The sequence below is a fragment of the Cyprinodon variegatus genome, unplaced genomic scaffold (genome assembly GCF_000732505.1).
Source record: "Cyprinodon variegatus isolate N-32 unplaced genomic scaffold, C_variegatus-1.0 Scaffold67, whole genome shotgun sequence".
NCBI classification, from domain to species: domain Eukaryota; kingdom Metazoa; phylum Chordata; class Actinopteri; order Cyprinodontiformes; family Cyprinodontidae; genus Cyprinodon; species Cyprinodon variegatus.
The window spans coordinates 637,343-651,731 of record NW_015150520.1 but is presented as its reverse complement, the minus strand read 5'-3'; the positions used below and the strand labels follow the sequence as shown (position 1 = coordinate 651,731).

General features: G+C 38.2%; 1 protein-coding gene across 2 annotated transcripts in view; it reads left to right on the top strand.

The window, feature by feature from the left end:
• LOC107083026 (carboxyl-terminal PDZ ligand of neuronal nitric oxide synthase protein-like) overlaps window positions 1-14,389 on the top strand; it is a 184,185-nt gene that overhangs the window by 145,824 nt on the left and 23,972 nt on the right. For both annotated transcript variants that reach the window (XM_015371959.1, XM_015371960.1), the window contains exons 9-10: window positions 6,155-6,320; window positions 8,852-9,028. In XM_015371959.1, the coding sequence (XP_015227445.1) occupies window positions 6,155-6,320; window positions 8,852-9,028 (343 nt within the window). The remainder of the gene's footprint in view (window positions 1-6,154; window positions 6,321-8,851; window positions 9,029-14,389) is intronic.

The window sequence follows — 14,389 nt, the reverse complement described above, 5'->3', positions numbered from 1 at the left end:
ATTGAATTAATGAAACATCCTTAACTGCTATTGAACATATACATGTGTGTATTTCTGTGTTTTGCTGCAGCTTCAAAGAAAGGCTTTTCCTAAAGTCCCTAAAGTTTAGATAACCAATTTCAATAAAATGTTGAGATGGATAGGTGTAAAGCTCATAATCACTGGATCTTAGAGCAGAATAGTGTTCTCTGGAGTGAAGAAACATGATTCTCTTTCCAGTAATCAGTCAGACGGATCAGTCGGGGTTAGACAGATACAAGGAGAGCAGTTCTTACCTGACTGTTTTATGCCAAACATACAGTTTGTGGGTCAGGAAAATATAGTGTGAGCTTTCCCTCAGGAGTTTATTCCCAAGTCAACGTGGTACTGGAGCATACAGGCCCATTCAATAAATTAGAATATTAATCAAAAATTCATTAATTTTAGTAATTAATTTAGCTCAGTAGAACATTTGTTATAGTATAAATACTCACTGATTGTTTTCTTTTTTTAATCAGTTATTTGTATTTTAATTTGGATTTTTTTTCCCCCTTGTAGTTAATGAAAACACAACATTTAGGATTTAGAAAATAACATTGGACGAATAAAAAATAAAAATTGATGCAGCAAAGTGTTATTACTGGGCTCACCTGCTTAAAGGTTATTTTTGAAAGTAAAAAATGAATCAGAAAAATTAGCCTGTGTTCTGATTTAGAGACAGCCCCAACATAACTTAGTTTATGTTGACAGAGTTTCAGCCTTAACTCACTAAACTACCTCTGTCATAAATTGGTACAGAGACTGTGAACCAACATCCGTGCCAGAGGTCATAAATGCTCTACTGACATAATGGTTAAAAATTCCCAAAGACAGAATTGTAAACATTGTAGACATGTTTCCCAGAACTGATTAGCTCCAACAAAAAAGATTATTGAATATTGAGGTTTTTCTTAAGTTCCTCTGAGTGTATTAAGGCACTTATCTCCATACTTTTGGCAATATGAAGTATATTTAATGGTCACACTTGTTCAGGTGTTTGGTCATTTTGCTCATCTGTGTTAAGAGTTGCATGGTAGTCAAATATTGTATCTTAGCATCTAGATGTCATTGTAAATTACTAATTTTGAAGTGAGCATCAGAATAGAGAAGAACGGAGACATGAGACTTTAACCCTGCTTTTAGTGGCGTACCGGCATTAGACATTCCTCAGCATAACAACAATTAAGGCTAATTTATACTCTGAAACCAGGTCGTCTATGTGTGTCACAGCGAATGCAAATATGCCCCCACCCCTGCCTCAGACACTCTGGTGCACCTCTCGAAAATTATAGGTGACCACAGAAAGTAGGCATCTGATTGGTCAAAACCACATTCGCGGTACACTATTTGGTACCTTACAGGCTTGTTTTGTTTGTATGATCGCCATTGTGCAAAACGACTCGTAAAGATGGACCAGCTAGAAGAGCGAGGTGCACTAGAACGCTTGGACCCTTTTTCCACCTGTATCCCCGCTCTTTTTCACGCTCATGTCCCTCTTTTTTCACACAAACTTACTCCTGCTTCCTCACCGCCTCGGCCTTATCTAGATCCACAGCTGGTTCCTGATTGTCCCTCTTGCGTTGTTGCGTGGAATAACATAGCGTAGACCACGCTTCAATATTGGGCATAAATCCAAAATATCTGTGACAAGCTCACTGCGACACACTGCTGTGGGAGTATAACCAGCCCTTGAGTCTGAAATATAAAAATCCAATAATGGGATGCAAGACTGTGGACTGGTCCAAGACCTTAAAAATGCATTAGTAGTTCACTAGCCACTCATTGCAACCAATGTGGAAGGAATATTTATCTGAACAAAAACAAAGGTCAAACACTGAAGCAGACGAACACACCAGGTGCCTCTTATTTCAGCTAAGATAGGGAAACTGAGGACACAATGAAAGAATTTAAGAAGGTGTTGTTTGGTATGTTGAGTTTTAATTTCAACTGGAACCTATAGGCGGTGTTAGGATTTAGAAATTGTTGTTGGTATAATGATATGGTGGATATTTTCCCTCCAAAGTCACCAGATCTTTTGATTTTTTTTTTATTTATTTTTTTTTTGGGGGGGGGGTTATCTTGACGTTCACAGATATGCTGTAACTCCTTGATGCCTTCATTTAAATATATAGAGCATAGTGTCTTAGAAATGGGTGTACCTTGCCATAAAAACGTAAGGCATTCCTAATAGCCAACGGGTTAAACTATCTTGTACAAGCTAATGGGTACTTTAGAAATGGCCAGTGAGTACCTATTTCAATAAATGACAGCCAGCCCACCAACTTATCCAATAATTCAAAATTGTTTTCATGATGATTACTTCAATTTAATGGCAGAACAAGCCTAATGCTTAACGCCATTGCTCAATGTTGCAGAGCATGGCAGTGTTACAGAGAGTCAGGATGTCCTTGGTGTATTGTTCCATTTCCAATTACTTTGTTGTGAGTTATTTTTTTTCGTTCTGGGGCAGTTGCTGTTTTCTCCTTGGATATTTGTTGCCATTGACGTCATGAGCGAAGAGTCTTCATGCTGCCACGGTAACCAGCTGCAGGTTACTGTATCGTGCTGAAATGAGAAAAAACCAGGGAGTCATTACGTGTCTCAATGACTTGTTTCTCTACATGAGAAGCCTTGATTTACTCCTCTTCGAAAATACATCAATGCACCTGTCAGTGCTTCACACAAGCATCGGTGGGTTTGATTAAGTCGCTTTTAGTCTCAAACGGCATATAGAACGTCTTGCTAAGAAGAATCTGTTAAGAGGTCAGGAAACAAGGAAAAGTTTATAATTAAGAAGTCCTTCTGACTGTTGGAGTTTAACTTTGTTTTTGTTTTTTGAATAACATGTAGCTGTGGGATATTTCCCTCTTTTTTCCTCAGTTCCTCTTTGCATCTCGATTAGCCTCGATTTGAAGCTTTTCTGGTCTGTGATCAAGCTCCAGGATTAATCCAAATCAAATAATTGAGTGCTACACCACCTATTCTGTCAGAAAATCATTAAAAAGTGGCCCTTTTTTAATTCTCAGCTTCTTCCTCTGAACTTCTTTCCAGATTAAAGACTTTAAGATGTTCTCCTTTGAACTTGATGAAAGCAGTGACATTGTTCCAGAGGTGGCTGGCTATACTGTGAGGTGGTACTGCAAACATTTGATTTAGAGGGCAGGTTTTGAAGTGAAAATAGGGCTGCCGCCACAGGAACCACGCGGGAGTATGCATTTTTGCTTGAGAGTGCTCAGTGACTGAATGGTGTCCGTTTCCCCCCACCTTTTCTCTTATATAAATGATTCATTGTGTAAAATAATTTTTTTTGGCTCTGAGCCCTAAATTGATATGAAGCCTGCTTTAATCCAGCAAACCACAGCACACTATGGCATTAAGGTTGCATGAGGATCAGAGCTGTCACTAGAGCACCATAAGTTCCCTTTGAACATTTCATTAAAGCGCTATAATTTAAGCATAAAAATCCTACATCTTTTGGCAGTCTATTAGAATTTCTATGTGGATGCTGAATTGTGTTTAAAGTTAATCAAAGGGAGAAGAAAAGTACCCAGCAGTCAGAATTAGTCATCAACTGGTATGTTGGTTGCTCTGTTTACACTTGTCCCTTGTCTTTTTGCATCCAGGGTCTTCTCTCTGATTACCACATTAACAGAATCTTCATAAAATACCTCCCAACAGTTAGCTTTAAGAGTTTGCCATCTGTCTCTAATGTAGCTGTGCCAGAATCCTTGAAAGAGTTCTCCAAGCATTTACGACGAAATTAAATACTCTTTGCATATTTTTTTCAAATAAAACAGGATGTTAAATGAAAACATAATAAAAGCTGTTTACTCATCCTATTTAATTGTCACAATGAGCTCATTTTTGACTATTATAGCAGTAGCAGGTGTTCAATTGATGTATGATAGACACTGTAAACTTTCATTGTATAGACACAATAAACAAGGCGTTAAAAATCCATTCCAAATAAAGATTAGGATTGCTATGAGTGTTGTGTTAAAAGAGGGATATAAAAATTCTAAAATAGCAAATGATTACACCTCCTGTCGACAGGTTCAAGGCCACTACCAGTAACAAGTATAACAAGCGCTAAAGTATGTCAATATGCTATTGCAGTGGCTTCATTCAGTTCCAAAATAACTAGAAAAAAATCTTTATTTCAGAAAAATTTGAGTTCAGAAAACTTTCCGGCACACCTGCCCAAAACCTATTTTACCAATAGACGGGATTTACACTGTTCATGTACCATCTAACAAGTTTGGCATACAGAGAAAGGTATCTTCTTCCTCAGTTTTATAATTGAAATCAAGTTTTAAACCGTGTTTTTAGAATCTGAATATTTAATTATTTGATTTTTAACTCCTACAGAATCTGGCACAGATAGGGTTCTTGGAAAGTTTTTGCTTTGAGGTCAGTTGCCGTTGCCAAAATAATCTCCTGGATGCCAGAATAATGGGTGAGAAATGTTTTAGCTATTTTTTTATTATCCTCCAAAATTCAGGAATTTATATACACCAAGATTACCATGCCTTTAAAAACACTGGAAAGTGAGGATGATGATGTCATTGCTTTTTCAGCTTTCAATAGGATGATTGGAAAAATATAAGCTAATTGGAGGAACTTTTTTTGATGTTTTTTAAGGGAACACCTCTAACAAGAAGAAGCAAAAGATATTGGTTTACTCCCATAAGACTGGTTCACCTTTCAGTAAAGTTTCCAGATGCCCGAATGTTCACAGTTCTAATGTTCAGGTATATAGGAATACCCATGAAGTTTATGGGGTTTATTATATATTAAACATTAATGATTTGAAAGCTGAAGACCTCATAGAGAGCAATAGGGAAGCTGATATGTGTGTGACAGCATCACGTGGGTTCTCCAATGGTTCTGCATTGAGAAATCTGTGAATTTCCAAACATCATTATGCTGCCATAGAGCAAATGGAAATTGTTTTGATAGTAGCTGATATAAAACAGTAAAGCTCTGAGGGTGCATCTGTTATGATGCTAAAATAGATAAACTGTAATCAATTTATCTATTTTTTGTATTTTTTGCATGGTTTTATTATTACCTTTGAATTTGAAGTACTGTTTTTCTTACGATGCTAATTAATAACAAGTAATCATTCTGTTGTAATCTGATCAATTTTCAATCATATCACATTAAATGATATGTGGATGGTGACATCCTGCCCAAATTATTTTCAAAAATGTAATGAAAATGTAGTCTGTTTTGCCTGTAAGGACAAGACATGAAAAACAGCAATGTGCCTTGACTGATGGGAGACCTCCATCCATCCTCTCCCACTTATTCCATCAGGGTCATGCTGGTGCCTATCTCCAGCAGTCTACGGGCGAGAGACGGAGTACACCCTGTACAGGTCACCATTCTGTTGCAGGGCAACACAGAGACACACAGTGACACGCAACCGTGCACACACGTTCACACCTAAGGACTATTTAGAGATGCCAATTAACAGTCATGTTTTTGGACTGTGGGAGGAAGCTGGAGTACCCGGAGAGAACCCACACATGCACAGGAAAACCATGCAAATTCCATACAGAAACACCTCCAGCCAAAAATCAAACCCGGAACCTTATTGCTGCAAGGCAACAGTGCTTCTTTAAACTATGCAGTTAAATATTTCTAACAAGACTATAGAGAAGTTTGTCTGCTATAAATGAATCTAAGAGTACGATAATGAGTTTATGATTAACTCATCTACTACATTGAGTTCTGGATTTTGTTTTATTATTTCAAAACTCCTTCCTCTCTTGATATTGTGCTTCTGATCTTGTACAATGACTCTACTTCAGCAGCCCCAAGTGGATTATCACTGATTGATCTTGATTCTGGGCACTCATATGTTGCGTGAACTTAGCTCCTCTCTGCTTTGATCAAATACGATGCAATTTAAACACTCGACTAGACGCAATCGTTTTCTCCTGCTGATCAAACCCAGTTTCTGAAAACAGAACCCTCAGCAGATTTACCAAAGTTACCAAAATAGTTTGTTATGGCAGTGGACTTCATATTTAGTTTGTTTTGTATGCTTGGCCAAACAACCTATCATCTCTCTGTGTTTTCTATCTGTATTCACCCCCCACCATTGTTTCCCTTTCGTCCTCCCATGTAGGTCCATCTCTTGAAGGATCAGCTGAGCGCGGAGGCCACCGCTCGGCTGGAGGCCCAGGCTCGAGTTCATCAGCTGCTTCTCCAAAACAAAGACCTGCTGCAGCACATCTCCCTGCTGGTTAAACAGATCCAGGAGCTAGAATCCAAAATGGCTGGACCAAATTCCAGTGAGTTGATTTCTCATTAATTTAAAAGATTAATTATGATTGAGCTTATTCACATATGATAAATTTGTGTTCATTGGTATAAAATACATATACGGGCATAAAAAAAAAACATTAAACTGGAGAGAAACCTACTACTTCTACATTAACTCCCTATGTTTCAAATTTGTACATCTATAATAATAATGATAGTAAGATTGATAAAAATGATATTATTATACTTCATGCTCAGTTAAAGCAATGTTAACCGCATTGTGCCAAATGCTTAGAGGCCGTGATCACCTGGGAGTTGAAATTTTTTTATTAAATGAGCTCATCACATTTGACCACTAGAGGGCAGTCATAGGCTGGGGTCAAGAGGTTAAACTTACAGCCTTGATGGTATTTTTCATATTAAATATGGAAACAGAAAACGATACAGCGCTGTCATGGTAGAGGAACAGAATTGGGCTACGATGCTAATTCCCGGTAGTGTGCGGATCAGATTCACATGAATGTATTAAGACCAAATGGGTGCTTCATTTGTAGCTGACCAGTCCAAACATTTACCGCTTACATGCATCCAGTAACCAACACTATTATTTTACCCAAATATAACTGTAAAAGTCAATTGTAGAAATTGTGCCAAAATATTTAGCAAATTAAATGTAGAACAAAGTAAAGAATGAGTGCATGCATTCTCAGCACATATGTCCAGTTGTGTTTATGCTCAGAAAGATGGCAGTCCTCAGTAAAACTTTGCTGCTCTTTGAAGCCGCTGCACTTTATTGTGAGCCAGTGATTATGCTTCTTTATCTGCCTCTCAGCGTTCTGATTTTTTTTTGAGAGTCAACACACGTCTTTCTGCTGTTCATCTGTCGTGGCCCCCCTCTGTCCTCTCCAATGGGTCTTTTACAGCTTTGTGCATTTTAAAGCCTTTTCTTTGACTATTCAGACAGACAATCTTCTCAGGGCTACAGCAGCCCAGCCTGCCCTGCAAATGTCACCCTGCAGGAAACGATCTTTAATCTTATCAACAAATGTTTCAAATATGGACTCTTGCTTGTTCTTGCCTATGCAAGTTAAAGTTTTTAGCATGCTGCTCGGTCCCCTCTTGAAAACTTTCTGTAGACACGGAAAACGTTTTTGGACAACTAAAATGGAAAAGGTTGGAACTCGAAATTAATTCTCCACATTTACTTCGAAAAATCTGTAACTGCTCAGTTCTGTTTGTGGAAAGTGTTTAGATTTGGCATGCCTGGTGCAAGATGACCATTCAAAATTAAAAGGGGCACATCTTTCAGTGGCAATGCAACTCGCTTTCTCTGTGGTGTATTATGATTGACAAGCTTTTACTGAGCTAGTTATTTTCAGCGTTATTAGTCACACCTGTCATCTGCCTAAAATCCATGGACAGCATGACCAAGATGAAAGAAATTCTTATATTATCAGATTTTTTTTTAAGTATCCAATAACTCTTTTGGGGTTTAAATGGCTCTCTCTTCAAGAGGAATCAGAGTTTAAAGGCTTTAGAAGATGGTAGCTGTACATTCCAATCACGTCCATGGTCACAAATCCATCACCTAGACATGCAGGCAGATTAAAGCTCTTGTCTTTTTTGAAAAAATAAGCTGATCAGAACTTCAGTGTATTCATGAACAGTGCTGTGATTGGAGGCCACCTCAAAAATTTGGTCCAGGCATGTAATTTCCTAGCTCGTGAGTTTTCTTTTGTTATATGTTAATGGCATTATAACGCAGTAGAAAGGACGATGCATGACAGCAACTCTGGCATGAAGCAATAAGGTACAAGTATCTCAGGGCAGATGGAAGTAAGTCTGCAAAAGTTTGATATGTACAAACTTTACACTGCCTTCAGTTTAGCTAAAGAACATTTTGTGGCATGCTTACTTAAATGGATTACCATCAGGAAATTGATCTGAAATTGATTTGAAATTATTAAACTTCCTCACTTTCTTGCAAAGTGAATAAATAAGACAAACATATTATATAGATATACATATCTACATATATTTATATGTAGATATGTATGTCTACATATCTAGATATAGATATACATTTTAATTTTCTAATTAAACAATGCAAATATGCATGAGCATGAGTTGTTTTTTTCCTGTTGTTTAAGAACTGAGATTTGGAAAGCAATGTCTGCAAAGTGTTTTTTTTTTTTATTTGTGCCTTAAGTTTTATGTTAAGAAGATGCACAATTTCTTTAGAGCACCTTTGAGCTGGAGGTCAGTGCTGCCTGCCTTTTAACACGGCGGGTAAATGACTTCACTGAGGTCCAGCATGATGATGAAATACTGTGAAACACATTTACTTTCCTTGCTTTGTCAATGCCTCCAGATATTTATTTTGCTAGGATTTATATTGCTTCTTTTTCAACTGTTTTGGTTTATTGATGGCATATTTATGGAAATATATCTGATGGGAGAAAATGTTTCCTACTGTGGTATATTATTTAACTTGTTTATTCGGATCTTTGTTACACTCCATCCTTCTGTATTTTTTTTTAACTTTTTTACTTTTCTCCAGTGGGCTCCCAGGACAGCTTGTTGGAGATCACCTTCAGATCCACGGTACCTCCAGTGATTTGCGACGCCACCACACCCAAATCCGAAGTGTCGGATATCAACCTCTCTGCACTAAGCCCCGGTGATGCAACCAGCAACGCTTTTTCCTCTACCAACGGGACTTTTGGAAGCCCACTAGGTAGGGAACAGTGTCTGTTCAAACTGGATTGTTTCCGTTTCCTCCCAGGACCGCCGGGGCCTCCACCTCCTCGACTCCCTTCGCCTCCCCCGTTGCTCAAGCCTAACACATCCGTGACTCGAGGTCGAGATGTGCCTGATGCTCCGACAAGCATCTTATCCAGAGAAATGAAATCTTTGGACTGCCTGGAGTTCTCCAGGTTTCGCGAGTCGGGCATCGCTTCAGAGTACGAGTCGAACTCGGATGACAGCGATGATGGGGAGGATGAGGGGGAGGAAGAGGAGGATGATGAGATCGAGATCTTTGGTTGGGGAACAGATGAGGAGACATTGAGACTGCTTAATGCTCTCAACAGACAGGGAGCTCCTGACTGTCTGGGAGATGAAATAGCCGTTTGAAACTCTCTCTGTTTGGGCAGAAACTCACCTATTACTGACTCACATCAAAAGTTTCTGAGAGTTTGATTTGGTGGACTAACCTCTGTCAGGTTTACACAGATGTTTCTATGGACCTAATGTAGTTGTACCATCTAGATAAGGAATTTTGTGCTTTGTTTGTATCTGAGCTTCAGTGTTTAGGTTTGTTAACTTATTTTTTTAAACTATTATTCGTAACACTGTGAAATCCAACTTTACTTGTTATGCATCAAAGCTACTAATTAGTTTAGTTTACCTTGGTGTGTCATACCTCTCAGCAAAATAAATCGGATTTCTTATTTTTTTATTGTCTCCATTTAGAATTTTTTCTTGGTACTGCAACTCAAGGAATTTACCTCCCAGCAACCAATAGAATATTTTGTGATGGTTGTTTTTACTAGGTTAGAGCATCCTAGCATCAGCATGAATGTATTTGTAGTTTATAGCAAAAGCTGTAAAAAGCTAAACTACAAACCTTTCACACTGGCAGAAAAGCCTGTTTAAAGCCGAGAACAATCTGCTTTTAGTGGCAGTGGGAACAGCTCACTGACGCCTGTCTACCCTGGTCAAAAGACTCGAGTCAAACGACTTGGCAAGCAACCTGCGTTAAAATCGCCTCAGCTCTGATCAACATGCTGTGGGAACACCAGAGCGAGGTTGACACTCTAAATTGCGTGACGCCATTGAACGCATGTTTGGACGTCAACACACTGTGGCAGTTGCTTCTGATCTAACAAGTCGAAACAACTCAGTTTACATTAATTAAACATGGCGCAGCACTGATGAGAGGGATTCTGACGAATAGGAGTGAAACCACAAAGAATATTGATTACTCTCTGGCTCCCTTCAGTGAAAGGGTGGAGTCAAAGTAAAAAAGTGGATTTTGCTGGGAGTTGCAGGGAAGTGGGTTGCCATTCAGCTGTCGTTTGACTGGGAAGGGTCCTTTTGAACAACTGACGCTGTACTTTCCTGATTTCTGTCGCGCTGTCGACATTAACACTCACCCAGCGTGATGTCATCATTAGACACATCCCCAGTGGTGGGGGACAGCGACACACAGCTTGCCAGCAGTCGGGTCAAATGGGAAAAGAGTCAAAGCCGATTGTTAGAGAGTTAACCCAGTTTTGAAAAAACTAGAGTTTTCAGTGTGAAGCAGCTTTGGTTTGAGCACTTTGTTAAAGAAGCAGAAAAAAAAAAACTTCTCTTTTTCACTTTAGGTTGTGTGAGCAATGCAAAAGATAGAACGTGCTTTACTGGCTTTAAACAAACACCTTTTTTTTCTACCACAATCCTCACTCCACTTTTTATACGTTTATGTATATTTACTACTGTGATCTAATTAAGTTCTTCACATCTCTGGCAGGCAGATTACTGATGTGTAAATTACAGATTTATCTCACCAGCGAATATAACCCACCATTATTCCACCAAAGTGCTGCTCTGCCTTATTGATTTTGTGTTGCTTTATTGTTAAGGCTGATATTCTATCAGTGAGAGTCCTGTGCTAACACTGCAGTGAAGATACAGAAGATACAGTTGGGGTTAAAATCTAGTATTTTCCAGTTCTAGATATTTATATGTCTGGTTGAAGTGAGAAATTACTCAACAATCATGTGATATTGTTAAAATAAAAACCACAACATGTTCATGTTCAACTTAATAACTTTTTTTCTCCATAGTCTTGACTTAATATCTCCGCTTGGGTATGATCTGTTCCAATGACAGTTCTTTCCTTGTAGTTCATTCAGATTCAAATAGTGTTGACATATGCATTAAGCAACTTTAACCTGAGGGTCACTATTCTTTACCCTTTTTACATTGGTAATGTCATACATTTTAAAAATAGAACAGGCAAATTGTGAGATTTAAATTCTTAGATTGAGCTCTTGAGTTTCCCAGTTTCCCACTTTCTCCCAAGTGTCTTTGTTTTGAGCTGCGTTCAGGCCGGGCACATTTTCTGCATCAGAGCATGCAAAGATTTACATGCAAAGTATATGGGGGACGGTGTCAAGAGGTCTAGCGGCACGTTGGAGCATCGGGAGTGGGGCATACGAGCATTCTAGCTTTGAATCTTCTGAGTGTTCAGGCATCCGAGCGTTGGAGCACCCGAGTGTTTCAGAAAATTTTACTTTTGCTGCTGGACGCCGAAGCGTTAACCAATCAGAAAAGCTGATCCAGGAGTTTTTGGATGGAGATAGACACTACCTGCATGCTGTTACCGTTGCTCCAGAAATGTCTACATATGAAGAATAAATAAATATCAAGGGGGTAAACTCCAAAGGTTACAAAAAAGCCGGAAGAATGGATTTTTAAGAAGAAGGAACAGAGAGCGAGCTCTGATCATAATTGCTGCAGTAAAATATTTGTATTAACTATAGCAAAACAGTTTATAAATACACAAATTAATTAAAAATGTTAAAACATGCCAACGAAAGATATTTGATTATATTTTCTGGTATTTGGAGTTTTTACAACAAACCTTAAAAACTCTTTATATTCACTTCCATTTGCTACGAACGTCAGCGGAAAATCCCCCACAGGCTAGCCGCAGCAGAAAGCTTTCAGTAAGGATTTCCATGCTGCCGACCGGCGGTATGCTGGAGGTCTGGTGCTCCAAACAAGAACTACATATTTTAGTGGGATCTTAACATATAAAGCCAAGCTAAAGCTCAAAGCTACAGAACAGAGCAGATAAACAACCAGAGTGCAGAGCTCCAGAGCCTCAAAGCGTCAGAGCAACTTGACCAGTGTCTGACCCAGTGTCCAAATTTTGCCGTTTAGGTGGTTTTAATGTGAAGAAAAGTTTTGTTTTGAACGCAGCATTAAAGTGCACTGTAGTTTTTAAAGTGCAGCAATCCTAAAACCTCTGGACCTTAAGAAAACATGATTATGTATGTATTAGGCTGCTGCTTTTATTGACGAACCAAAATTAGACTTTATTTGAGATTTATGACCATGAAGGAAGCTTTCATGGTATGTTGGCATGTTGTCAAAACCATCCAGTATCATAGAACAGCCTGTGAATTTGAATATGGGGAAAAAAATTGCTGCATTTAAGATATAGCATTATTTAAAAGCTGCAGGCAGCCATCAGGTGAGACTAACTTGAGTCGCGCGTGGGAGAAAACAGCCCCGTCTCTTATTGTACTTGAGTCGGTACATTAACTCTATAAATGAATTCTCAACAAAAGAGGCAGACTGAGTGAAGCTTTTAGTTGAGCACTTCATCATCTCTCAAGGTTCCCATTTCAGAGTTTCCCTAAAACCTGAAACATCCAAAAGGTGAGATGTAAACATTCATTTCTGAATATGGCGTTTTAGAACCAAGACATGAAATAAGAGTCTTCAGAGACAGTCTCATATTTGCAGGAAATGCTGTTTAAAAACAGTGAGCTGAAATATTTGACCCTAGAGAGACAATCTTTCTGTCAACACAAGCATATTTTCTAGGTTTCTAAGATCTATCTTAGTAATTTCCTTCTTTCATTGCCCGGCCTTTTAGATTGCTTTCTTTAAAGCTCCCCTCTGTGCGTCAGACACACTGACATGACTCTTAACTACAATGCAGTAGCTGAGCTCTAAATATGGTACTTTCTTTTTTTCAACAGATGGTATCTTTTTGGTATCAGTGCAAGGCGTTGCAATTGACAAAGACTCCATGATGGAAGTCGAAAGATTTCAGAAAAACTTAGCAAATGTCCTTTTGCCTCAGATTTAAACCTGTTTTTGGGATTTCAATATACAAACCTGTTTCCTTTTTTCTTCTGTCTCTTGTTAAGAAGATATTGGGAGAATATGAAATCAGATAATTGCTAAACTTGTCAGGCATTTGATTTCTACCTGCAAAATAAAAAAAAGATTCAGGTTAATTTAAGAATAAAACCTGTTCGCTCTGAAAGTTGGTACAGCAGGGTTATAAAATGGAGTCTCTTCCTCTTGCTAAAGTGAAAACAGCTCGTTTTGTCATGAAATTAATAAATAATGAGTGCGATTAAATTAAGACCATTGTTAAAATCTGTTTTCCGAAGAAGTAGAATCTTTGTCTATTTGTAATTGTTGGCCAAGTCTCAATAGAAATGTGCATCTTTATGTAGAAAATCTTCTTTCTGCTCCATCCCACTAAACCTTTCAACTATTCTGTTTGCCTTTTTGTTTGCTTTCTCTCTCCCTCCGCAGATTCTTCCCTTTCAGTTGTCCACACTTCCCCCTTCTTTTGTAATTCATGCAAAGCTGGCATTAGCTGGAGTCAAAGACCACTGCTTGTTTGTTTCATTCATTCAACATGAAAACAAAAACAAATGAAACTCCCCAATTGTTGCTCACAAATACAAGATATTGTCTCTTTTGTTTACATCCAGCTCTGGGTAAAGCCTAGTGGCACAAAGGGTTATTAAAGTATTAATTTTCATTCATGCCAAAAGCTAAAAAGTTTTCATTTTTGGCTCTGATGATGAATGCTGGAGTATTTGGCAATTCGAAACTCAACTGAGACTTAAAGCAGGGTTGAGCAAAATCTCAAAGTGCTTAACGTCATTATCACAGAGCTTTAGCCTGATATGATCAAAGCAGCCAGTATGATTCCAGTGAGTTGATTTTTATCCAACGGTTTGCCTTCTGAATCTGTTATCTTTTGGGGGCATGGAAGATTTAGTTGTACAGAAAACTGTCCTCAAATTGTGCACATAAAATACAGTTCCTTCCACACCTATTTGAATCCGGCATACATATGCAGAAAGCCTTAGAATAAACTTAAGATAGTAGAAGCTCCCATGATAAAAAAAAAAAGTAATATTTGTCTTTTGAAGAATTACTCTTACCACATTTATTTAAAATAAGTTTTTCTGGAACATGAATAGAATAGAATAGAATAGAATAGAATAGAATAGAATAGAATAGAATAGAATAGAATAGAATAGAATAGAATAGAATAGAATAGAATAGAATA